The sequence below is a fragment of the Silurus aristotelis genome, assembly GCF_946808225.1.
Source record: "Silurus aristotelis genome assembly, chromosome: 11".
Lineage (NCBI taxonomy): Eukaryota > Metazoa > Chordata > Actinopteri > Siluriformes > Siluridae > Silurus > Silurus aristotelis.
Genome location: NC_139584.1, coordinates 20,553,917 through 20,580,650, shown reverse-complemented (window position 1 = coordinate 20,580,650; position 26,734 = coordinate 20,553,917). Strand labels below are relative to the sequence as shown.

The window sequence follows — 26,734 nt, the reverse complement described above, 5'->3', positions numbered from 1 at the left end:
TGACTTACTCGGTTTAGTACTCGAGTTTAGACAAAATAAAATGTCTATATCTTAAACAGACCATTCTTTAAAATCAAACATTGAATATATGTAAACAGACCGAAAAAGAGAGATAATTTGAATGAAGTAAGTGATCCTTAATGAAATTTCGGGACGATCTTTATTCGCGCTGCAGGAATAATAGGAACAAGGTTGTTTGTGATGATCTGGCAACCCTGAGTCTGGCTGCACGCACAGCAGACCGCACCCTGGCCTCCGCATCCGCTATAAACTGAGCGCAGCATCCTTCGCAGCATCATCTGCTAATAGACCGCCATCTCGCGCAGCCTGTCCAGGCAAAGCAACAACAACAACAACAACAGCAGCAACACTATTTTTGGAGGAGGAACCGTTTTTAACCAGCTTCATCCACAAGTCAGAAGGTCGGAGCCGAGATATTTCGAGCGTCTCTTAAAATCACACGCTCCTGATCGCGGTGTCATCCGGATATTTGGACACTGCAAGTATTTACGCCATTCCAGGACCATCCGCAAACCCTGACACTGTTCGTCTCCGAATCCTAAGAAATTCCCTGCTTGCGCTTTTTTTTCTGCCAGCATGACTGAACCTGTCGCAGAATGCAACATCAAGGTGCTGTGTCGGTTTCGTCCTCTGAACCAGGCCGAGATTCTGCGAGGAGACAAATTTCTTCCGACGTTTCAAGGAGACGACAGCGTCAGCATCGGGGTACAGATGCTTTATTCTTTTATTTTCAAACAATAAAATAAACCATAATTTCATAATTACAAAGTGTAATGATTAGGATTAGTATATTGATATGACGTCTACGATAGTGATAGAAAAAAAAAGGTCAAGATGACGGCCCGGATGACGTCATCGCGATGGTTTTATTCATCTTTGCTATAAAAAAAATTAATTTGTGTTTGGACACATTTGTACACATTTGTGATATACACCAATAAAAGGGCTTGCCTTTTTTCACCTTACAGTGAGACTTGATTGTAGCCACACTGCATTGCACTAGGCCATGTCCTTGGATTTTTATTTTTATTTTTGCTTTTTTACACTATGTCTGTTTAATCATCATGCCATATGATGCTAATACTGCCCAATTAGCCTGTTATACATGATATAATTCTTTTCAAATAGAAAATCCTTTGCTCTTAGAATAAAAAAGGCGGAGGTGCGGAAGGGATGTGCAAAGAAAGATGACCTCAGAGGTTGAGCTTAATTTAATATTGCAAATAAATCAACCAAACAGGAAAGTGCATTCAGATAGAGCTCAGGTTTTGTTGAACTTCATTGAAAACTGGTATCGTATTCAACAAATCTAATTGAGGGAGGGTGGGAGGTGAGTTTGAGAGGGTAGTAATGATACATATTCCTGGTGCTTTGTTTGGGAGTAAATGGTAGCATTCAATTCAACTAAAGTCTTTTGGCTCTGGATGAGGCCTGCTCCCTGCATTAATCTTATAAAAACGGAGATCTAAAATACACTGGAGAATGCATTTCTCTTAGATGAATATACAGTATATACTTTATATATATTTTTTAATGCATGGGTGTGACTCTTGCCTCTTTAGGGGAAGTCTTATGTATTTGATCGTGTGTTTCCAACCAACACCACCCAAGAGCAGGTCTACAACACCTGTGCCAAGCAGATAGTTAAAGGTAAGGCCAAAACTGCTCACATATCAGCATTCATCAGCATTCATTCATTTAAAGGTATCAGTACAAAGACATTCGCTTGCACTTGCATCATGTTGAATAAAGGTGAATTTCTATCATGAAAAATAAGGGAAATTTAAACATTAAAGATAATCCTATTAGTATTGGTTGATTGCTTTGTGCTTACATTTATTTAAAGTCTTTTGAGGAAGTGAACTTAAATGATGTTCAGAAATTTGAACCTTTATGTGTTCTCTGGTTGGCCTCAGGGGAAGACTTAAATGTTCTCTGTAGAACCCAATATAGAGTATTTCTATATCTTTAAGAAAACGCTTTCAGTACAACCCTTTTTTAGAAGCGAAAAAGCTTTAAAACATTACAACAAAAGGGTTCATCAAAGGTTTTGTGAATACACCAGCCAGTTTTGTTTTGTAAAAAAGGTTTGCAAAAAAATTTATTTTCCTATTAAAATTTATTTTAATAGGAAAACACTCTGCTGTAGGGTTCTACAAAGAAACACATTAGTGCCAGGTTTTATATAGAACATTAGGGGTGTCCTTAGAAAGTGAAGCCAAAAACCTAAATAAGTGGAATTTTCTAAATTGTTCGAATAACATATTAACATAGAGGTTAATGTTTTGAAAAACATTCGAGGTTTGACAGTGTGTATGTATGTAACAATAATAGATCTATATTTCCAGTGCAGTAGCATTGCATTTATGTGTAGTGATCATTAGAATGGTAGCTCCTCTATATGAGTACAAGGATAGACAGATTGTTTATATTGTATACATGGAACAAAAATCCTATGTCCACACACAACAAATCAAATGAGACCCCTGACTCATCAGCCAATCTGATTTCAGGTTGTTCTCATCACTTAGGCAATGATGACTTCAATATGCATGGAAGGTATAAGAAAAATAAATGACCACATGTCAGTGCAGTTGCATCATTGACTGTGCTGATCTAATGAAGCAGATGCAAGTCAGCTGTGTCCAAGACAATAAATTGAAATAATGATGGGAAAAAGGGGAAAGTAATCTTTTCTGGATTTTTTGTGTGTGTTTGTACCTACAATCATGCAGATGTACTGGGCGGCTACAATGGCACTATATTTGCTTATGGGCAAACGTCTTCTGGAAAGACCCACACCATGGAGGTATGAAACAATTCTAGCTGCTTTTTAAGTAATCCCAGTGCTGTTACCAACCTGGAACTGATTATTTCTTATAAACATACATCCTAAAATGTTTTGTTTCTCTTATACTACAATTTTATAGGCCAACAATTAAAAAATAGCAATTTATTAACAAGGAATCATACTTTTGATTTGAATAGAATTACATTTAATGGTGTGAAAAGTCCACGTTCACTTTAACAGCTGCAAACATTTGTTGAAAAAAATTTTTTAATAGCAACTTGTGACAAGAGGAAAAACATTGTCTAAATTCACTGACACTGAGTGTGTCCTCTTAAATAAACATCTTTTACATTTTGTGGTTTTGTAAATCCCAAATGACAGAATCAAAGCCACGATAATATGCTAATATGAATGGTATTAATAATAATTCTATTATACCGATTTGCTTTCAGGGCAGCCTGCATGACCCTCATGGGATGGGCATCATACCCCGAATTGCTGAGGATATTTTCAACCATATTTTTTCCATGGATGAAAACCTGGAGTTCCACATTAAGGTATTTGATGACTTCAACACACACACACACACACACACACACACACACACACACACACACACACACACACACACACAAAAAGATTGTTGAAATTATTGTTGAAAGATTTATGACCAAACTTTTGATGTCACCCATATGAGGATGGGTTCCCCTTTGAGTCTGGTTCCTCTCAAGGTTTCTTCCTCATATCATCTAAGGGAGTTTTTCCTTGCCACTGTCGCCACGGCTGCTCATCAGGGACAAACGCACACCATTCACCTTCACTGTTGTTTTCTGTAAAGCTGCTTTGAGACAATGTCTGTTGTGAAAAGCGCTATACAAATAAACTTGACTTGACTTGACTTGACACACACACACACACACACACACACACACACACACATATATACACAAATGTTTCTTCTAAGGATTTTCTAATGACAAAATTACACTAATAAAAAACATCCAAATGTCCAAATAAGGTCTAAACTGTTGACAAAATTTTGATCCCACCAAGATATAAATTTTTTTGTACATTTTTTATGACTAGTAGTAATCACTAATATAATGATTGTAATCCAAAAATTATTACTTATATTAAATGCATCTGCTTTACCAAACCCATAAGTCTGTGTCTCTATCTGTGTGTCTTAAACAAATGTTAGGTGTCCTACTTTGAGATCTACATGGAAAAGATCCGGGATCTTCTAGATGGTTTGTTGTATTCTCTCTCCTCTCTCTCTCTCTCTCTCTCTCTCTCTCTCTCTCTCTCTCTCTCTCTCTCTCGTTATACATATATACACACATATATATATATATATATATATATATATATATATATATATATATATATATATATATATATATATATATATATATATATATAAATATATATAATAATTTTTTTTTCACTACACTATAGTTTTTGCCATTCCGCTATTCTGTTTTATTTACGTGCCCTTTCACATTCTGTATGTAGTCACCAAGACAAACCTGAGTGTACATGAAGACAAGAACCGTGTCCCCTATGTTAAGGTACACATCCTCATCTTTCACATTTTATAAATTTGTTTACTATTTGTAATTAAGTTTAGATCTGACTATTGCCTGTTACTCACTTTCAGGGCTGCACTGAACGCTTTGTCTCAAGCCCAGAGGAGGTGATGGATGTGATTGATGAAGGAAAGTCCAACCGTCATGTTGCTGTCACCAGTAAGTCTTTTAACACACTATTTCAAAATTAGTCCATTCGAGTGTGTGCATTGATTCAGTTAATATTTGTAACATAATTTACTGCTTATTGTCTGTATATAAGAAAGCAATGAATGAGGGAAATATTTGGGGAAAAATATAATTTTAGTATGACAAATACATTTTATATGAGTTGATGACATGTGAAGACTTTTTGGCTATTAATGAAAATTTTGTTTTGCATTGTTATGCAGTAATGTATGGCAGGTTCTTTGGTTTCCCGCTATAATGTTTCATCATAAACAAGATGGTTATTACCAGTTATTGGTCTTTAATGAGTCCATTAAATTTCAAAAGAGTGTCTAGAATATCACTCACAAAACAGCCTCAAATGTATTATCAATCACCAGATATGCAATATAGACCAAAGTATTGGGGCACCTGACTTTTCCAGTTACATCCACCTCAAATTGTTGTGACATAGTTTGAGGTGCACAATGGTATACAACAGCTGTGGCTGCATTAGCATAAACATTTCGCCTCACTTATGATGGGTTTGGTTGTGACTTGGCATTTACACTTGAACTTGGAGATCTCAACCTGTTCCAGCATGACAATGCCCCTGTGAACATCTTCCCAGAAGACTGATGGTTGTTAGAACAGCAAATAGGGACCAAATGTAAAAAAAAAAACCCACACACAAATCTTATGATCAGGTTTTTACAAATTCTTTTAGATAATTGCTTCTTTTATTTACTAAATGTCGATTTTGTGCTGAGAGTCTGTAACAGTCTGCAGGAAGTGGTACAAACATGATTCTACAGTATTTATGAATATCTAAAATAAACTTTAAAACCAAGATGTAAGACATGATTTCAGCTGGTGGTCTCTCCAAGTTGAGGAAACCAATATATTAACCACATATAAAATCCAACACTACTCCAATATGTAATCATACACTCTCTGAATACCAAAGTTTGGGCTTTTATGTTAATAAGTGTAGTGAAAGATTTGATCTGAACTATTAAACATTAAAAATAGATGAGATGATTTGTATATCAACTCACTATATAGGTAGTCTAGATAAAGTTGAAACTGCATCTTTTTCTCTTGTTTTGGCCTTCCATCCACACTAAGAGTTTTTTTGTTCAGCAAAAAAAAAAATGTATGTAAACCTCTAAGGCAAAAAAAAAAACCCACACATTAAAGAATGCATAAATTAAGCTCTATGTAGAATTGGTCTTCTCTGATTTTGTTCACTACGGATGAAAAAAGAGACTATTTGCATTCTGATTTTGAACCTGCTGAAATGATTTATTTAAAATATTAAAAATATTGAAGTATACTGTAGGAATTTTAGTGTTTAGTGTCACTGCATTGGTTTTTGTTATCTGTGTTGCTGCTGAATAGTGGATCAGTACATATTACATGTGTGGTATGTATTGTGTGATCCTTCAATTATTCAGTGCTTATAAAATTTTAAAACACAAAAAAATAAAAAAAAACTGTTTGATTCTAGGATTTTTTTATTTTTATTATTTCATCATTGTAATGTGAATCATAAACAGAGAATATATATATGAATATATGAATACATGAATAAAGCATGGCTTATGTGACTCGACCAGGTATTTATTCACACACAGTTTGATGAATAGACAGTGTGGTTTGGGCATATTATGATCACTGCCTTCATCAAAACAATTAGTTATCATTCTAATTATAACATGTTACTTTGACATAGGAGATTAATAGAAAAAAATACATAATTGAAAAAAATATATTATAATAGAAAAAATATATTTTACTCTGCAAGTATTTGAACAAATAAAAACATAATTAAATTACTTATATTTAAAGTTGTATTTTTTTCCCCAAATGATATTTTGTATTATTAATCAGTGCAATAAAAAGATAGAGTTGATCATTTTATATATTTTTTTCATAGTCTTGTACTAATACTAAAGATAATGATATTAAAGTTTATATTGATACCAAATAAAATTTATTGTAATTTAACAACATTAATGTGATGTGCCTAGTTTAATCTCGTATATTAACTGAATTTCTACTAATATGGAGTTTTGAGCAGCTTGGTTTCTTTCTTCATAACAATTCCCTACATCTTTCCCGAATCACTATGCGGTTAATTGAACCATACAACATTACTCATGCTTGTACAGCCAGTGTCACCTAGACACTAAAGATGAGCACTCACTACATGCTCAACGTCTTCAGTGTTGACTATCTTAAAGACACAGTGTCGGGCTTAGACATCCCCAGTGCTGACTGCAAAGAGATGCTTATGCTGGCACAAAGCTGCTGATGCTTGAAAGCTTGGCTAGCAGATTTATGTTTTGGCAGAGTCACATCTGAGCTAAATATCTGCACTCTAAACAGCTCACCACTCACATAATCGACAACCACTAAGCATAAAAAGTACAGAAAGTAACTTTCTGGGTAAATTACAGATCTAGTGGCATAGCTAAAATCGATGATTCACAAGCTGAGACTGTGCAATGGCCAGGTTACATGAGCCTCTAAAAGGGTTCAGATAGTTCTACAGTTCACAACTACGAATTTAGACAGTAAGCTGAATCACACCAAAGCACACTGGCACATGTTTCAGTGAATTGGAGAGCATAAGCAGGTCAGATTGGGCAACAGAAAATCCACTGATGACTGTATTACACCACTGGTACTCCCATTAGACAGTGCTCTAAATTCAGATTCATACTTTCCAAGCGCAAAATGCAGACATGCTGATTACATTATAATTCAAATGTATGATCTTGTTGGAAGAAATGCTAGCTAATTTACTGCTAGCATTAGAGCAAGTGGTCCCTATTGGTAGTGGTGATACACCTATGCAAATATATGGGCTAACTCTTTTACACACAGCTCTCAAATGTTTTAATGATCCACCCCACTGGATGTGTACACATCCATCATGTCCACTGTTAAATGCACTATACAAATTACATTGAACACATATCAACCATGCAAAATCTGTGCCATTCTTTGGATCAGCATCCATATAACATGAACATAGCAACAAATAATATCAGAATCTAGACAATACATGTGGCATTTTCTAGGTTAATGCAACCAAGTGTGGATAGCTACAAATCATCAGGGGCAAATTCTACGGGGGTCCCTTAGGAGATTTATGTCCAATTCTCTCTGTTTCTGTATAATTTGTTTTTTGTATTTACCTTTGCTGTGCAAACATGCTATGGTTTGCATCCAAGGATGTGATGACACCTTTTTCATGTCTTAATTTCAGGCATTATTATGCTCGCCTCTCAGTTTCAGCTAGGCTGCTTTGTGTGTTCCTGGATGCCAGGTTTAATAATGACAGCTGTCACAATCCAACTAGGGTTGCTGGAATTATGTTTTTCAGCAGTGGGATATTAGCCTGCAGCCAGAATTCTTTTCAGCACTCTCAACAGTTGCTTGTCCTTATCCCATTCAGATGGACACAGACTTTACTTTTTCTCATGTCTTTAGAACAGTGTGCAATTAACAAGAGTTATCATAGGTGATTACTTAGCAAACTGTGGAGCAACCTGGTGCCACAGGGATGAGGGGGTGTATGGCAAACAGCTGTTCCTTTGCTGTGTGTCAGTTTGCACAGAGAGAGCTGTGACGGTCAGCTGCACCTACTATCAGAACAACAGAGGGACAAGAAGTTCTCTTTACTTTGCACCGAATCTTATTATCCTATCCAGGCTTAACCACACTGAAGAAAACACATCAACCAGGAATATGCAAACTGTGGCATAGACATTTTGATTTTGTTTTTTAATCAAATTCAGTACTTTAATGCTATTCAGTTCTTACTGGTCATTAGGTAGTGGCAAATAATAATAAAATAATAGTATACTGTACAGTGCATTAATTTTCAGTATTACCTTTTTGTATTATTATTGTTCATAACCCAACAGTATAAAACAGTATTAAATCTGAGAATATTTTCAATATTGAACATTATTTAAGCTAATTTCCTTTCTATTGTTCACCATTAATGAATTAATGAATTGCATTAATTAATACTAAATGGCCATTGGAACCTGAAGGAGAGCAGCCCAGCATGTGATATTGCCCTATTGCTGAAGCTCCATAAAGTCTCTGTTTACATGTGTGATGTAAACTCTCCAAATCCTAAATAATAGTTTTATGCTTGAATAGAATCAAACAGAACAAAGTTTATTACAAAGAAAATAAGATCCTCGGCAGAGGGATGTCTGTCACAAGCACACACAAACAAACACACACACACACACACACACACACACACACACACACACACACACACACACACACACAAACACACACACACACACACACACACACACACACACACACACACACACACACACACACACAGACACACACACACACAGACACAGTGTGTGAGTGAGGAAAGAGATAACTCCTCTTCTTGCACTTTTGCTTTTATTACTCTTCACTCCTACCCCTAACATTCCCATGCAGCTCATACAACATATTCATACAACAAGTTGCCTTTTCCTGGAACAGAATGTTTTAGAGCATGTAGCCATATGAAAACTCTGTGAAAAAACGACCTATGGGGGGGAACGGAATGTTCTTTACTGACGCACTCTAAGGTTCATAATGTGTTAAAACTGTTGTTAGACTCAAAAGTGAAAAAAAGTAATTAAGTATGTAGTATGATTGAATATGATTAAAAGTTTTCCATTACACAAGCCTCTGTGAGATACCAAATTGACATGTTTATCGTTTTTTTTTAGTCAATACTGCAGCAAAAAGTTGGAAAAAACTGTATGCTTGGACTATTATCTAGTCTTGCGTATGTTGCTTGCAAGAGGATTTTGAGATGACCTTGAGAATGATCCTGGAACTTCTGCCTAAGATAATATAAGCATCAATCAGCATCAATTATCTAATAAAACCCAAAATCTCAGTCAGTTCCTCGTAACATTATGGCATATGTGGTTATCACTACCCCTAAATCGGGTACAAGTATAGCTTTTTTAGCATTTTTATTTTTCAATTTTCTTATTCTGGTAAAGGTCATTTTTAGAATAGTAGAGTTATGATACTCAAATGAGTGTTCATAGAGTCCACTATGTTTAGTGGCTTGTGTGCTGGAGAAAATTGCACTTTGGTTACTGAAATATACTGTAAATATATCCTTTCTCCTTATTTCATTTTAACATTATTTCTGATTCATCTGTCTTTCTCCTCTTTTTTTCATTTTTGTAGACATGAATGAACATAGTTCTCGCAGCCACAGCATATTCCTGATCAACATCAAGCAGGAGCATGTGGAAACCGAGCAGAAACTTTGTGGAAAACTTTACCTTGTGGATCTGGCTGGTAGTGAGAAGGTGCTTTTGTGTTGTAAACTTGCAAATACAGTATTAAATGCATGTCATTAAATGCATGTCAGCATTTAGTAACTCAGGTATGCTTTATTTTAAGGTAAATTGTGGAGGATAAAGGGTGGAGTTTCTCAACAGTAAATGTTTTCAGGGTTTTTGCTAAAACACAATGTGCAAACAAACCATTAGGGAGCAAAATGGAAATGGTTAATATTCTTAGCTATACTATCCCTGTGTTATTCAGTACTATCAATATATCTGTGCTTAGAGTGCTGGGTAAATGAGAAGAGGTTGCCCAAGTAATGAGTTTGAAATTATACATGTAAAACAGTAAAATAGTTCTCAGAATGTGAATCTGACTAATTCCTTCATCACTGTTAGAGTATGTATCTTTCATAATGCAGGATTGAAGAAACAGAAGTTTTAGTTTTTAAGTCTTAATGAAACCAAGTGGAATTTAAATCATACTTACAGTTTATTTTATATTTGTTTATTTTACCAGATATGCATTGGGCAAATATTCTTTGTCTCTTTGAGATAATATAGCAGAACCCTGTGTCAGATAACCTATGGTTATAATAAAAAAAATCTATCTAATTGGTTAAGTATGCAAGTCCTTTTAAAACATGCAATATCCAGTTCTACATTAGGATATGGGTGCCGCCTTTTCATAAGGAGACCATCTAACAAAACACCTGTAGAATTGTGTAAACCCAAGCAAGCAAATTTATACCTGTAATAGTGGGAGTAAAATTATTTTAAATAGTTTAAATCTTATATAATTTATAGTGACTATATCTACACTAATGATAAACTCAAAGTAAATACTGGTTGAGTTTCTGTGCAGATTTTTATCTGTGCTTACTTGGGCCTGGGATTAAAAGGATAGAAGGGACATTTACTAAGCCATAATTGATATTCAGATATTTATAGTGACTATGTTATATAGATATGCATAAATTGAGATGAGATGAGATGAGATGAGATGAGATGAGATGAGATGAGATGAGATGAGTTGGTTCAAGTTGAGTTAAGATGAGTTGAGATGAGAGGAGTTGAGTTGAATTGAGATAAATTGAGTTGTGATTAGATGAGTTGAGTTGGTTTGACTTGAGTTAAGATGAGTTGAAGTCAAGATAAAATGGGTTGAGTAAAGATGAGGTAAATTGAGATAAAAATTTGATTAGATGAGTTGAGTTGAGTTGAGTTGAGTTTAGATAAGATAAGATAAGATAAGATAAGATAAGATAAGATAAGATAAGATAAGATAAGATAAGATAAGATAAGATAAGATAAGATAAGATAGAGGAGTTAAGTTGAGATGAGATGAGATGAGATGAGATGAGATGAGATGACAGGAGTTGATTTGAGATGAGTTGAGTAAAAATGAATTGAGTTGAGTCAAGATAAGATGAGTTTCGTTGAGTTGAGTTAAGTAAAGATGAGATGAGTTGAGTTAAGTTGAGTAAAGATGAGATTAGATTTGATTAGATGAGTTGAGCTGAGCTGAGCTGAGCTGAGCTGAGCTGAGTTGAATTGAGATGAGTTGAGTTAAGATAAGATGAGATGACGTGAGGTGAGGTGAGGTGAGGTGAGGTGAGGTGAGAGGAGTTAAGTTGAGTTGAGTTCAGATGAGATGAGTTGAGTCAAGATAAGATGAGAGGAGTTGAATTGAGTTATGATGAGTTGAGATGAGTTAAGTTGAAATGAGATGAGTTGAGTTGGGTTGAGTTGAGTTAAGATTAGTTGAGATAAGATGAGTTGAGTAAAGATGAGATAAATTAAGATTAGATTTGATTAGATGAGATGAGTTAAGTTAAGCTTAAGATGAGTTGAGTAAAGATGAGATAAATTAAGATTAGATTTGATTAGATGAAATGAGATGAGTTAAGTTGAGTTGAGTTTAAGATAAGATAAGATAAGATAAGATAAGATAAGATAAGATAAGATGAGAGGAGTTGAGTTGGGTTAAGATAAGATGAGTTGACTTGACTTGACTTGACTTGACTTGACTTGACTTGAGTTGAGTTGAGTTGAGTTGAGTTGAGTTGAGTTGCCTTGAGTTGCCTTGAGTTGCCTTGAGTTGCCTTGAGCTGAGATGAGATGAGATGAGTTGAGTTGAGTTGAGTTGAGTTGAGTTGAGTTGAGTTGAGTTGAGTTGAAATGAATTAGATTATATGAGTTGAGCTGAGTTGTGTTGAGTTGAGATGAGATGAGATGAGATAAGATGAGATGAGATGAGATAAGATGACATGAGATGAGATGAGATGAGGTCAGTTGAGGTTAGTTGAGATGAGATATGGTCAGTTGAGTTGAGATGTGTTGAGTTGAGGTGAGGTGAGGTGAGTTGAGTTGAGGTGAGGTGAGTTTACGCTTAGATCTCAGAGATCTTTTCACAGAACGCGTATTTACTTTATATTCAGTCCTGCATGTACCGACTAACCTTTTTTTTTTTTTTTTTTTTTTTTTTTTTTGTTGTTGTTGTTGTTGTTTAATAGGTCAGTAAGACTGGTGCAGCCGGAGCTGTCTTAGATGAGGCTAAAAACATCAACAAGTCTCTGTCTGCACTGGGAAATGTCATATCTGCTCTTGCTGAGGGAACTGTGAGTACACACACACACATATACACACACACGCACACACAAACAAACACATACAAACAAACGAACAATACATTCAAATGCAAATACAAACACATAAATGCACATTTACTCGTTCATTAACTTGTGTGTATGTATGCGTGTGTGTGCCTGTGTGTGTGAGCAGAAGACCCATGTGCCATACCGTGACAGCAAAATGACTAGGATCCTTCAGGACTCTCTAGGGGGGAACTGCAGAACCACCATGTTTATCTGCTGCTCTCCTTCAGGTTTCAATGAAGCCGAGACCAAATCAACACTCATGTTCGGACAACGGTATGAGAATTACACAAAACACAATAATGTAACCAAATAAAAATAATAAGCCACTGATTTTTATGTTAGTAAAGTTTTAGTAAACTCAGATCTCATTAAGAATTTTGTATTCATTTTAATGCAGTTTTTAAGAGAATTATTTTCTTTTTGTCACTGCCCCAACCCCTTTTTTTTTTTATTTCTGATGTGCACCATCTTGAAAAATCTTTTTCTGTCACCCTGTCAGAGCTAAGACAATCAAGAACGCAGCCTCCATCAATTTGGAGCTGACAGCAGAACAATGGAAGAGGAAGTATGAGAAGGAAAAGGAGAAGAATAAGACTCTGAGAGACACTATTCAGAGGCTGGAGGTTGAGCTGAAACGCTGGCGCAATGGTGAGACAAACGCATGGTACCCACATGTGCATGCACACACCTACACAGACACACACACACACACACACACACACACATACACACACATACAGTATAGAGAACAAAATAAAAATAAAAAAAATGCAAATAAAAAAAAACCTATCACTTTATTTTGTTATCTTAAACTGTGTAGTTGTAGGCTTGGCATAATTTAACCTCACCCGTTGATTTACTTTATAGCCATTTACACTATTAATTTAGAAATATAACCACATGATAAATCTTTGCATGCTGCTGAGTCACTGCCTTCTCTTTGTTTATTAATTATTAAGGAGAGGAAGTGCCAGAGGTGGAACAGGCTTCTGCCGACATAATGAAATTTGAGAACACTGATGAGTCTCTGGACAATGAGAAAGAAATCGAGAAACAAAAGGAGAAAGAAAGGGAGAGGAACTTGGACACCTCCTCCATCGTGGTGCGTATCTCGGAGGAGGAGCGGCAGAAGTATGAGGAGGAGATCCGGAAGCTTTACCGCCACCTGGATGACAAGGTTTTCTCTCCAACATGCCCATGCACCATCTGTTTGTGTAAACGTGTAGCTTTGTGCTGCTGTACTTCAATTTGGCAGAAAAAAGTTTCCAGAAACCCTAAATGCCTAGACATTGGTATCTTTTGCTTCATTAAAATTTGTCACACGTTTTAAACTGATTTTGGCTTAAGAGCCTGCACAATAAGCAGCTGGCTGAATAACTCAGCCAAGAAAATGGTGCAGAAGCACACACGTACACACACACACACACACACACACACACATATATATATATATATATATATATATATATATATATATATAAATATATATATATATATATATATATATATATATATATATATATATATATATATATATATATATATATATATATATATATATATATACAAATATTAAGTAAGAATCAGCAAGTATGAAATATTGTTCAAAATGTCTGCCCTTGTTCCCTTGGAAATCTTTTGCTTAGATATTAATTTCTCTCTCTCTCTCTCTCTCTCTCTCTCTCTCTCTCTCTCTCTCTCTCTCTCTCTCTCTCTCTCTCTCTCTTTCTTTCTCTTTTTCCGTTTCTGTGTATAGGATGATGAAATCAATCTTCAGTGTCAGTTGGTTGAAAAGCTTAAACAGCAAATGCTGGCTCAAGATGAGGTGATTGTATTTATTAATTAAAGACTTTACTATACTCAAGCAGTTTACATTTACTTGTGACATTTATGTTAATATGCTGTCAGTATTGTCCAGAGGTGGAAAGAGTAATCAAAAATATTCTATTAAAGGAAAAGTACTGTTACTTCAATTTTACTTAATTCTAAGTAAAGTTACTTGTTTATAAATCTAATCAAGTAAAAGTAGAAAGAAGCTAATTTAAAAATGACTCTGTTTTCAACAGTGGGGGTGGGGTGGGGGATTCTAGGGAAGATCAAAAAGGCCAAGGAGATGTAAATCTCAAACTAGTTGTTTATAATTGAAGGAACACCTTTACAAATTAATGTGCAATAACACAAAAATGCTATAGTCTATAAGATGAGTCCAATGTAAGTTATGCACTTTTACTGCTGCAAAAAAAATCCCCTGTTATAATGTAATTTATGATAATTAGAGAAATTGCAAATGCAGATTCAGAATTCAGCATTTCGCTATCAGCCGGGTTTGCATAAATGACATCTGGCATGTCCATCTGAATCTTTCTTTCTTGTGAGTTTCGCAAGTTTGTTCTCCGCCCATCAATCAATCAGTTTTCGTGGCACGATTTTTGTTTTTATTATTTGATTTTTTTGTTGTTTGTTTTTTACTCAGTAACGGATATGATTTAAAATGTAGTTAAGTACAATACTTCAAACAAAACACACTTTACTAAAAGTGAAATTACAGATTAAAAAAAATACTCCAAAAAGTTAAATTAAACAAAAAACCCTGCTAAATTAGAATAAAGAGAGTAAATGCAATTCATTACTTTCCACCTCTGGTATTGTCTATGTGTGGGTATATTTTTGTGTGTGTTCACGTTTATGAAAATGATCTGTGCGTTATAGCTGCTTGCTTCAACACGTGGGGACAGTGATAAGGTGCAAGGTGAACTGGGCCGGCTGCATTCGGAGAGTGAGAGCGCAAAGGCTGAAGTGAGGGAAGTGCTGCAGGCGCTCGAGGAGCTTGCCGTCAACTATGACCAGAAGAGCCAGGAGGTAGAGGAGAAGAGCCTGCACAATAAGCAACTAGCTGAACAACTCAGCCAAAAAATGGTACAGCAGTACACACACACACACACACACGCAGACGTGTATTTATATATATATATATATATATATATATATATATATATATATATATATATATATATATACAAATATTAAGTCAGACTCAGCAAGTATAAAATATGTTTCAAAATGTCTGCCCTTGTTCCCTTGGAAATCTTTTGCTTGGAGTTTTCTCTGTCTTGCTCAGATATTAATTTCTCTCTCTCTCTCTCTCTCTCTCTCTCTCTCTCTCTCTCTCTCTCTCTCTCTCTCTCTCTCTCTCTCTCTCTCTCTCTCTTTTTTCCCCTCTCCCTCTTTCCCTCTCTCTTTCAGGCCAGTCTAATGGAACTGGAAGCTGAACTGGCTCAGATGCAGGAGGTGAGCTCGCAGCAGAGGAAGCGCATTGCTGATGTCTTGAATGGCTTGATGCGAGACTTGAGTGAGTTCAGCGCCATTGTGGGCAATGGAGAAATCAAACTGGTAAATATGTACACACAGTAGTTATTTCTAAATAATGCTAGTCAACGATGATCAGCCAAAAAATAATTGTTTTAATTTGTCTGTGCGTCTTTTCAGCCAGTAGAAATCAGTGGCGCTATAGAGGAAGAGTTCACAGTGGCCAGGCTATACATCAGCAAGATTAAATCGGAGGTGAAGTCGATGGTGAAGCGGTGCAGGCAGCTGGAGAGCATGCAGCTGGAGTGCCACCGCAAAATGGAGGAGACTGGCCGAGAACTCTCCTCCTGCCAACTCCTCATCTCCCAGGTTTAGATTCTGAGAGTGATGATAAACTGTTTAGACTACTAGTCTACTAGGGACATATTATATAATGAATTGATTGAAACTAACCTCCGTGTGTGTCATGTTTGTAGCATGAGGCAAAGATCCGCTCTCTCACCGAGTATATGCAAAATGTGGAGCAGAAGAAGAGACAGCTAGAGGATAACTATGATGCTCTGAGTGAAGAACTGTCCCTATTACAGAATCCAGGTAAGGCATGCATATAATGCATATTTAAATTATATATTAAATGTCTGGAAAAATAAGTATTCAGCATATTGTTCAGTATACAGTGTATTTATTTTATTTTTTTTATAATTAATAGTGTTTAAATAAAAAATAAAAACAGACAAGCTTTCATGTTCAAGAAAAGGCATGCATACTCAAAAGTAAAACCTGGTTTAAAATGGCATTGCAGAACAGCTGGAAGGAGCAGAAAAGCCAGAGACAGGTGAATCTGAAGCAAGGGTAAGTGTTTATACTTCTGTCTATGAATTTTTCCAGTCAAATGCATTAGCATAAAACCCCAGGCAATTTTATCCAAGTTTAGTAACCACTTTCAAGAGAAAGGTTTACAGTCAGAAAAAAAAAATAGATTGATATTACAATTACACCTTTTAGATCTGCCAGGGAAGTGTAAAATTAGTTAGTGACCAGTAGATAAGGTGAAATAAATGTCCAGACATGGTTTTCAAAACATATTAGTACAAATCTGAAAGCAGAACATAAGTATAAAACAAGAGGCTTCCATCTTAGACTCTGTAATTAAGTATTAACAAAGACGTGTTCCAGTATGAATTGCTTGAATCAAGCACAAATTAAAGTTATTAGTGATGTTATTTAGGTATTAATTCAGATAATAGACAGACAGACTGGAAACATAGACGGCATGCAAAATGTGATGACCAACCTACCTATCCAGATGAAAATTCTACAAGTAAATAATGCATAATTCATAATGCATAATAAATGGTTATGCTGCATTAACTTTTACAGCATTTAACATGCACCTTACCATAAATAATAAACAGTCTCATCTGAAAGTACTGGATTAGTGAGGCCAAATATTTGTTGTGCTATTCAGTGAAGGCATGTGGTTTTAAAGCTAAAATTCTGATCTAGCATCTCATACGTCTTCTGTGTACAGCAAAAACTAAATAACTTGTTCTGCCATTTGAGCGGACTGAATATATTTGCATCTATAAATAGCATTTTCTCTCTCCATTTGTGTCATTCCAGAAGGCTGTTCACAGCGCTGCAGGCCAACGTGAACCTCGCCACACTCAACTCAGCCAACTGCGTGATGAGATCAATGAGAAACAACGCCTTATTGATGAGCTTACTGAGTCAGTAACATTTATATGTTTTATTAATAATTTATTCAACTAATGATCTATTAAACACTATGTTCTGTAAGTTATTAGCACTATAGTGTAGGGGACCCAATTAGACTCTTACTATATCTAATAAAAATATTGTACAATTTCTATGCATAATATCTAGTAAATACAGTAATTATTTGGCAAAATTAATGACTGGCTAGTTCTTTATTATAAGTGATTAGCTTTCATTGATAGTGACACATATTGTGTAATATCTTTTGTCAATTAGAATACAAAAGCTATCCATATAACTTTTCATAACTTCTTTCAATAGTAAGAACCAGGCTCTGGAATTAGAGCTAGCCCATGTGCGATCCGACTTCAGCAACCTGAAGCTACAGGAGGACACAAAGAACGCACGCTTGGAACAGCTATCGTAAGTCAGAAACAGTGGCAGGACATGTGTAGAATATATAGATTGTATGTCTGCAGTATAGCATCATATGTTTTGACATACTTTTCTCACATACATTATGTTTCTCCCTCAGATTTCAGCAGGAGAGGCATGAGCAGTCAAAGCAAGATCTCAAGGGCCTAGAGGAGACGGTCGTGAGTTTATTTTTTGAGTTCATCCATTAATTCTTTCTGCCCATTCTTATGGCAGGTTTATGGATATTTTCCACACCGTTCTGAATGTAAATCTAAATCTCAATCTAAAGCAGAGTGCATAAATACTATATTGAATGTATGTCTGTCTGTTTCTTGAATCCCAACTGTGAAAAGTCACACATTTGTTAAGAGATGACAGTGGCAGCGTAGACCTAATTAGAGAACAACATAGAAAACAACAGAGAGACAGAATTTGACAAAATAAGTAACAATATATTAGGATTTCACTATAAAGTTTTTCTAATGATGTTTCTTCACTCAGCAGTCATGTGGGCCATGTTCCTGAGCACTCAATTTCAATTATACAAGACCAGATTTCAATCTATATAAATTGAGAAAAAACATTACAATAAGTATTCAGACTCTTAACATTTTACTGTTATAGAATTGTGATGTGTGTATATTTTATAGAACCTCCAGTGTGAGCAATGAATCATTTTCCTTTTTAGTTCACCCTCAGCACACTTTTATCCTTTTATGTCCTTCTATATGATAGGCCCGTGAGCTCCAGACCCTCCACAACCTGCGCAAGCTGTTTGTTCAAGACCTCACGACTCGAGTTAAAAAAGTGAGGACCAGATCAGGTTGCAACAAATACATGCTAGTGACTGAATGATACTTTACAGGCACATATTATAGCCTGTACTATTATAACTAGATAAAGTATTTTGCTCCTCTCTTTATTATTCTATCCAATTTCTGGCCAGAGTTCAGAAATTGGACCTGATGATAGTGGGGGGTCTAACACCCAGAAGCAGAAGATTTCCTTTCTTGAAAACAACCTGGACCAGCTTACAAAGGTTCACAAACAGGTAACAGAACCATGTGTTTTTGTTTCCTACATTGAACATTTCCATTAAACATTGAATAATGTACATTTGAATTGAATTAATGTCCTGAAATTAAATTCCTCTTCACATCTCAACTTCCTCTCCAGCTGGTACGTGATAATGCAGATCTGCGCTGTGAGCTTCCGAAACTGGAGAAGCGTCTTCGCTCTACGGCTGAGCGCGTTCGGGCACTTGAGACGGCACTGAAGGACGCCAAACAAGGTGCCATGAATGATCGGCGCCGCTACCAGCAGGAAGTGGAGCGTATTCGGGATGCCATGCGTCTGCGCAACGCCCTGCGCCGTCCACACACTGCTCAGATTGGTACTGTAGCCTGAGAGTGTCGCAACTAATACATTTAAAGGAAATAACAGATAGACTTTTAAATCTAACTGTTATTTCCACAAGAATAAAGGACAGGGTTACTAGGTTTCTTTAAGCCTCTATATGAGTTAATGTACATCATTAACCATAGAAGTCCCAAGAGTGTATCCAGAGGGTAACGTGCAGAATTATACATAAAATTTGAGGTTGGGTTTTATGAGCTTTAAAAAAATATATAATATGAGCATATACACAAGCTAAATGTGCAGGCAAAAAATTATTCACATATCAGATTTTATAACTGTTTGCTAAATTTTAGTATGTGTCATTTGCTTTGTTTTTTCTTAGCAAAGCCAGTGAGGCCTGGGAACTATGGCACTGCTACGTCTCCCACTACATCTCAATCCATGCGAGCTAGTGAGCCTGTGACATCATTCAGCAATGTTCTGTTCCAGAGAGAGGAAAAGCCAGTTCCTCAGAAATCTAATGTGTAAGTCATTTTAACCCTTCATATATTTATTTTCTTTTTTTGTCTTCTTTTATCGACACTTCAATTTCTCTTCATGTATTCTGTATATTCTTGTGTTTTGCAGAGTTGGTTACAGCACTGTGAGATCTATAGACGTTTTAAGCTCCTACCCGCTGGATGTGGAAAATGGTTGGTGTATCTACTAAAAGCATGATGTTAATGCGAATCAGACTGTACATCTTTGTCTTTGAGTGTGCATCCAAAACTAATATCTATTCTTATTATTTTAGGAAACAGCCCAGACATTAATGACAACAGGTGGGTTATTATACATATTTATATGCTCAGTGATGTGATGTACAATTAAGTGGTAGTGAACTTCTCATCATAAAGACATTTTTTTTATCTCTCACTACTAATCAAGTTGCAGCTCACAAATGCTCACTAAAAACTGACTAAATTATTACACAATACAATATGCACTAATTATCATAAAATGAAACTAGAAAAAAAACTAGAATAATAGATATGTTGAATAGAAATGAGAAATAAGTCAGCATAAACAGTAAGTTTCAGACACACACACTCATGAATGAACACAGAGACAAGCACAAAAACATGCATCATAATCAATTCATATTATTATCTGTTATAAGTTTGTCAGCAATTTATACAATTCATATTTTATTAGCCACAAACATAACCATGCCTTTTTATGATCATTAAATAAAATGGAATTTTAAATGTAAAAAAAATGTAAATATGTAGTTGTCACGGATAGACCAGGCGTCGGGAACCGGGAGTAAAACTTCATTGTCGTTTATTGATCTTAGCAAACACGAGAGTAAGAACGGTAGGTAGGCCGGATGATCTATGGTTAGGTAACGGTAGATCAGACGGTGAGTGAAGGGAAAGAGGGACCATATAAAGGGCACGGGTAAATGGAAGACAGGTGTAGGTGATTAGTAGTAGGGAGAGGCTGAGCAAGAGTGAAGAGCATTGGAGGAAGGCATGACTGGTGGCTCTCTGACATTACACCCTCCTCCAGGGGCTGCTCCCGGCGCCCTAACCCAGCGCGGGACCTCTGGGTGCATGGCGGTCAGGGTGATTGAGGTGAAACTCCCCCAGGAGTGCCGGGTCCAGGGCGTTTTGTCTTGTCCTTTTTGTGGTCCTAAGGGCTCTTTGGAGCTGGGTGTGTGCCGACTCCCAAACTCTCTCGCTCTCTCGGAACCAGTGATCCACCAAGGGGACATTTGAAGGTTCCTCCATTCAGGGAAACAGTGGAGGTTGAAAGCCAAGCACACACTGAAATGGGGTCAACCAGGTGACTTCTTGGCGTAGGGAGTTTTGTGCGTACATAGCCCACGGGAGGAATCTGTTCCAGCTGTTCTTGTCCAGTGGCAGAAGGATCGTAGGTAGCGTCTAAGCTCCTGTATCTTCCGCTCTGTCTGGCCATTAGTCTGTGAATGAGTAGCTTAAAAAACGCCTTCCACACGTGGGACATGAACTGAGGACTGACACTATTTCTTCCGGGAGGCCAACATTTTGAAACACGTGTTGGAAGAGTACCTCCGTGGTTTCTAGAGCTGTAGGCAGACTTCGGAGGTGAACCAATCTGCAAGATTTGGAGAAGCAATCTACAGCTTCCAGGGTGCATGTGTTGCCGTCAGAGTTCGGCAGATCTGTGACGAAGTCGATTCCTAAATGGGACCAAGGTCATTGTGTGGTTGGTAGGGGAACCAGTATTCCCACTGGTAAGTGGCATGGTGTCTTTGACATAGCCCGGACAGAGCAGAATTGGACGTATCTTTCAACATCTCCAACCATACCAGGCCACCAGTAGCAAGATCGGCACATAAGGAGGGTCTGTCTCCTACACGGGTGGCCTGAACCTGGAGCCTCGTGGACTGACCTCAACAGAGGTTGACGGCAAGTCCATGAGATGAATGTCCTCCCCTCAGGGCATTCTGGTGGGGCAGGTTTCCCACGGGTTGCCATTTGGATCTCCTCATCAGAATTCCACACGATGGGACCGAGGATGAGGTTGGGTGGAATAAAAGGTTCCGGGTCCGTGGGGTCATTTCCCATTCTTGGATCCTGGAGGATAGGTGATGGTGTAGTGAAAGGGGGTGAAGATCAAAGCCCATCTGGCCTGATGGGGATTAAGGCGTTCTTGTGATCACCGTAAACACATGCGTCGTCCCTTCCAACTGGTGCTGCCACTGTTCCAGAGCCAGTTTGATAGCTAGAAGTTCTCGATTACTGATGTCATAGTTCTGTTTTGCGGGAGAGAGTTTCTTCAAGAAGAAGGAGGGTTACCCATATGTTGGAATAGAGCGGTCCCTACGCCTGTGGAGGAGGCGTCCACCTTCACAATGAATGGAAATTGAGGATCCAGGTGTCATAGAAGTGGTGGCGGTACTGAACCTCTTTTTGAGTTCTATGAAGGCCTCCTTGGCCTCCTGGTTCCAGACAATGGTTTTGGTCTTTTCCTTCAGGAGTGAGGTGAGCAGGACGGTGACCAAACTGAAATAACGAATAAACCTCTGATAGAAATTGGAGAATCCCAGGAAGTGTTGGAGCTCTTTTGTGGAACCCGGACGTGGCCAGTCCAGAACTGCCTTAACCTTCCCCTGGCCCATTCGTACCCCTGACGGACTGATGTCGTACCCCAGGAACTGTACATTGGGTGAAACTTACACTTCTTCAGCTTTAAATAGATGTGGTGCTTCCGTAATCATTCCAGGACTTGGGTGACATGACCCCGATGTTCCGTTAGATTTTAGAAGTATATGAGAATGTCATTAATGTAGACGATGAAGAACTGATGAAGAAACGGTCGAAACACCTTGTTCATAAACGTCTGAAATACGGCTGGAGAAATGGACAGTCCAAATGGCATTACTTAGTACTCATAGTGCCCTGTGGGGGTGATGAAGGCCGTCTTCTATTTATCGCCCACGCTGGAGAAGAGGATGGGGTGATGAAGCCCTGTTTTAAGGCTTCTTGTATATAGGTCCGCTGTGGTAAGTGCCCTGGTGGTTATGCTGAACACTTCAGCGAAGTGGCTGGTAAAGAGCGAATACAAGGTGGTCAGGGCACTATTGGCATTCCATATAGCTCTCGCCCATGACAGACCCTTTCCGGTTAGCAGGGAGATGAGAAAAGCCACCTTGGAACGATTGGTGGGGAATTTAGTAGGCTGCATTTCAATGTATAGGTTGACTTGCAGAAGGAAGCCGCTGCACTCGGCCGCTTTCCCGGAGTATGAAGCCGGAAGAGTCATTGGGCTGCCGGAGGCAGGCGGTGAAGCCACGCTGGTAGAAGCCGGAGTGAACGCCTCCTGGAGAGCGGCAACGAGTTCCTTGACTGGATCCGTGATTGGAGCTGGTTGGGGATCCATCAAGGTTAGTTCTTTTCGGTCCGATCCTCAGTCAAGGATAGACCAGGCATCAGGAACCGGGAGTAAAACAATGTTTCTTTTATTGATCTTAGATAGGCATACACAGGTCCCCTGGTGGTCTAGTGGTTAAGATGCAGCGCTCCCACCGCTGCGACCCGGGTTCGATTCCCGGTCAGGGAACCATCCCCAGCCACTCTTAGTGCCGGTCCCAAGCCCGGATAAATTGGGGAGGGTTGCGTTAGGAAGGGCATCCAGCGTAAAACATGTGCCAAATCAAACGTGCGGAGGATCCGCTGTGGCGACCCCTAACGGGAGAAGCCGAAAAAGATAGGCATACACAAGAGACTAAGTAACAGGAGTGCAGGAAACAATTAACTTAACTGAGGCATGCTTCACAAGAATCGTAGCGGGTAGCATTGACAACTCAAGAGGTCGTAGGAACGGTAGTTAGTCTGGATGATCTATGGTTAGTTAACGGTAGATCGGACGGGTAGTAAAGGGGAGTAGGGACCTTACATAAGGGACGAGTAAATGGAAGACAGGTGTAGGTGATTAGTAGGAGGAAGAGGCTGAGCGAAAGTGTAGAGCGTTGGAGGGAGGCGTGACTGGTGGCTCTCTGACAATAGTATTAGAAGAATTTAATATATGCTGAAAAAATAAAATGGAATTTAAAATATAATAAAATATAATAAGAACAAATACAATAAAATAAAAAAAAATTATACATTTGGCTATGAGTTATAGTAGCAAGTGAAATAGAATATACAGTATATAGTTGAGATGAGATTCAATACTTGCAGTCTGTGCAAGTTGTGCAATTAAAATGTGTGTTTGCAAAGAGGCAATATAAGTGTATTCATTTATTTCTACACAATTTTACAATTGTCAACTGATTGAATTAATGATTGTATTGTATATAGAAACAAAATCTATAGAAACAGAATATTTAAAATCATCCTAGCTTAATTAGAAATGTATACAAAACATGTTAGAAAGACAGTTTTTGTGTTTATTCTGTATTGGAATAATCAATATTTTTGTACACACATTATTATTATTATTATTATTATTATTATTATTATTATTATTATTATTATACTCAGTAATATTGTAAGGCTGTTGAAATATAATAAATTTCAACAATACATATGTGTATAATCTAAATAATTATCTATATATTATGCACATTCTTAGGTGAAAAACACGTATACACAGGTGGATGGGTGATACATGATACATTGTGGACTGAATCATTGGTTTTGAATGGCTGTAACTGGAACAATTAAGAGGAGATTTTATTGTGACTTGGCACGTATTCTACCTGTGTTTATCATTTCTAAATGAGATTTGTATTACAGTAAATTTAATAGTGAGCCATTTTGAAAGTATCACTAAGCACAGCTTAAGATAAGCTGTATTGATTGATTTAGCCCCACCTCCTTTTACAGTTTTATTCACTTCTGATCATAGAATTACAGAGAAAATACAGTGTAATGCTTTATGTGTGTGTTATATCTAATAAACACTATGAACTCATTGTGTTGCAGGAGTGATGCACACTGTGGCAGTAGGGTGGAACCATCCAGACATTATATCATGCAGCCAGAGGCTGCAGCCAGTTAATCACCTTACTGGTAAGCACATTTACACACTTGCATACACTCACTTGCTCTAACATCATTGTGCACCGAATTAAACATATTACGTTATAGGTTTTCGTCATTACCTTGTAAATAATCACAACAATAATAATAAACTGTATACTTTACAACCAATTAGTGTTTAAATGACTTTTACATTGTCAGTTGTCCAGCAGACACACATAAAGTACATGTAATCAGTATTAGCATTTAACTAGCCTTTGATTTCCATGGCTTAATGTTATCTTTTTTCATAATTATTTGGTTTTACTTTAACTAGTCGAAAAGTATAAACGTAAAACATCAAAAACCAGTTGACTGGACATTGAGACAACAATGCAGATAAATTACACATACATGCAGTGGGGCTTTCAATATAATTCAACTCAAAATCTGTTCTCAGACTGATCTTTTTTATTTATTTTTATCTATGATCCATTTTTTGTAACTGTTGCCTGATGGGTTTATTTCCCTTTCCTCTTTCAGATTCCATGCATGCTGTCTGCTTTCTACGTCTACTTAGAACTTGCCGGATTTACAAATTCCCAGACTTCCTTGTTTTGTCCTGTCTAAAACTGTATATCACCGAGTGGTTCCTCACTATCACAGTCATTATTTCCATACTGCACTCTTATAGTTCTACCTTGTATATTTCATAGCAATGCTGCATGTTTGTCCTGTATAGTTTAAGGAGCATAATTTATATCTTGAGACACCTGAATAATTTCCTGAAGCATTGCTACTTGTGAAAGAATATAAAAAGAAATGTAATTGTTGTAAATTCCTAAAGTGTTTTTAGAGCAAGTATATGAAAACCTTCAGTAAATCCAGACCATAGTGACAAATATACATTGCAGCCTTTGGAAAATCTAGTCTTTTGCTGAGCCTTAAAATAGACCGCTTTTCCTTCCTGTATGTAAATGCAAGTCTCTGTATTATTAATAGAAAGCTGCAGGTGTGATTGTATTGGTGCATACATTTTATTGCACATGCTATATCCATGTACTGACTACCTCCAGTTATTCTAACATCATGTAAATGCTGTCATCCAGTTGAGAATGGTCATATCAATGTCAGGAGGATCATGGGAAGTTTTTCAGAACATTCTATCAAACTTATTGTCAGCCTCAAGCATTAACAACTTCTCAAAATGGATTGAGTTGAGTTGGGTCGATTTTCCCAAATTCTAGTGAGGGGTTCTCTTTCTCTTTGGACAACCTGATCAGCCAGTCAGGATAGGAGAAAGCATGAACAATGTGGAGCAGATATTGGTCGTCATCTACAAGGGCTTAATGATGTGTGTTTATAATTTTTGCTTTGCTTCAATCTACCTTCTTATTCTTACACATGTGTCTTTTATCCATTTTGTCTTCCTGCCTATCACTCTCTTCCCCTTTCCCTTCTCTTATGCACCATTTCACCGATATTAGTTAGAACTGTGTGTGTATATGCCAGAATCCATCTCACTGGTATCTATATTTTATCAGAAGAATATTTGTAAATTATGAATATTGATCCTACTGTTCTTACCTGATGAAAATATCGATGCAGAAGGTTATCGATATAAAAAAAGATTAGTGTTAGAAATATGAATCACAATCCTTTTCCTAAGTGCTTAGCCAGGAATCGTTCTTAATCAAATCTGTACTGGAGCCATCCAGTAGATCCATAGATTCATCCATAGATCTACTGTAATAGTGAAGGACTGAAACTTGAGATTGTCTACACATTACTCATGTCTTATGTTCAGGTCAAAGAGTGTACATTGATGTAGTTTATGTAGTTTGTTGGTTACCAGTTGCAAGAAATAAATGTTCATTAAAGACAATTACACATA

The 26,734-nt window shown here is 37.1% G+C and overlaps 1 protein-coding gene across 5 annotated transcripts; it reads left to right on the top strand.

Moving 5' to 3' along the window:
• Nucleotides 1-162: 162 nt before the first annotated feature.
• kif5aa (kinesin family member 5A, a) lies at nt 163-26,734 on the top strand. 5 transcript variants are annotated; one of them, XM_083554422.1, is made up of 30 exons: nt 199-726; nt 1,584-1,671; nt 2,757-2,830; nt 3,265-3,369; nt 4,014-4,062; nt 4,328-4,383; nt 4,473-4,560; nt 9,790-9,914; nt 12,407-12,511; nt 12,675-12,823; nt 13,050-13,198; nt 13,510-13,727; nt 14,307-14,375; nt 15,260-15,466; nt 15,794-15,940; nt 16,037-16,225; nt 16,333-16,450; nt 16,659-16,708; nt 17,480-17,586; nt 17,897-17,998; nt 18,111-18,171; nt 18,728-18,799; nt 18,939-19,043; nt 19,169-19,385; nt 19,734-19,875; nt 19,979-20,043; nt 20,145-20,172; nt 23,087-23,261; nt 24,805-24,891; nt 25,384-26,734. In XM_083554422.1, exons 1-29 carry the CDS (start codon nt 598-600, stop codon nt 24,808-24,810), a joined length of 3,195 nt encoding a protein of 1,064 aa, XP_083410548.1. In that variant the 5' UTR covers nt 199-597; the 3' UTR covers nt 24,811-24,891; nt 25,384-26,734. The 5 variants fall into 5 exon arrangements, with proteins under 5 accessions (XP_083410549.1, XP_083410548.1, XP_083410547.1 ...); XM_083554421.1 differs by having other exon boundaries at nt 23,075-23,261; XM_083554423.1 differs by lacking the exon at nt 23,087-23,261 and having other exon boundaries at nt 163-726.

Bases quoted from the DNA above. Each gene is read 5' to 3' on its own strand.
- kif5aa (XM_083554419.1), top strand. From the start codon at position 598: ATGACTGAACCTGTCGCAGAATGCAACATCAAGGTGCTGTGTCGGTTT. The intron at 14,376-15,259 runs GTGATTGTATTT...TGTGCGTTATAG, and splicing joins AAATGCTGGCTCAAGATGAG to CTGCTTGCTTCAACACGTGG. The intron at 19,044-19,168 runs GTAACAGAACCA...CTTCCTCTCCAG, and splicing joins TTACAAAGGTTCACAAACAG to CTGGTACGTGATAATGCAGA.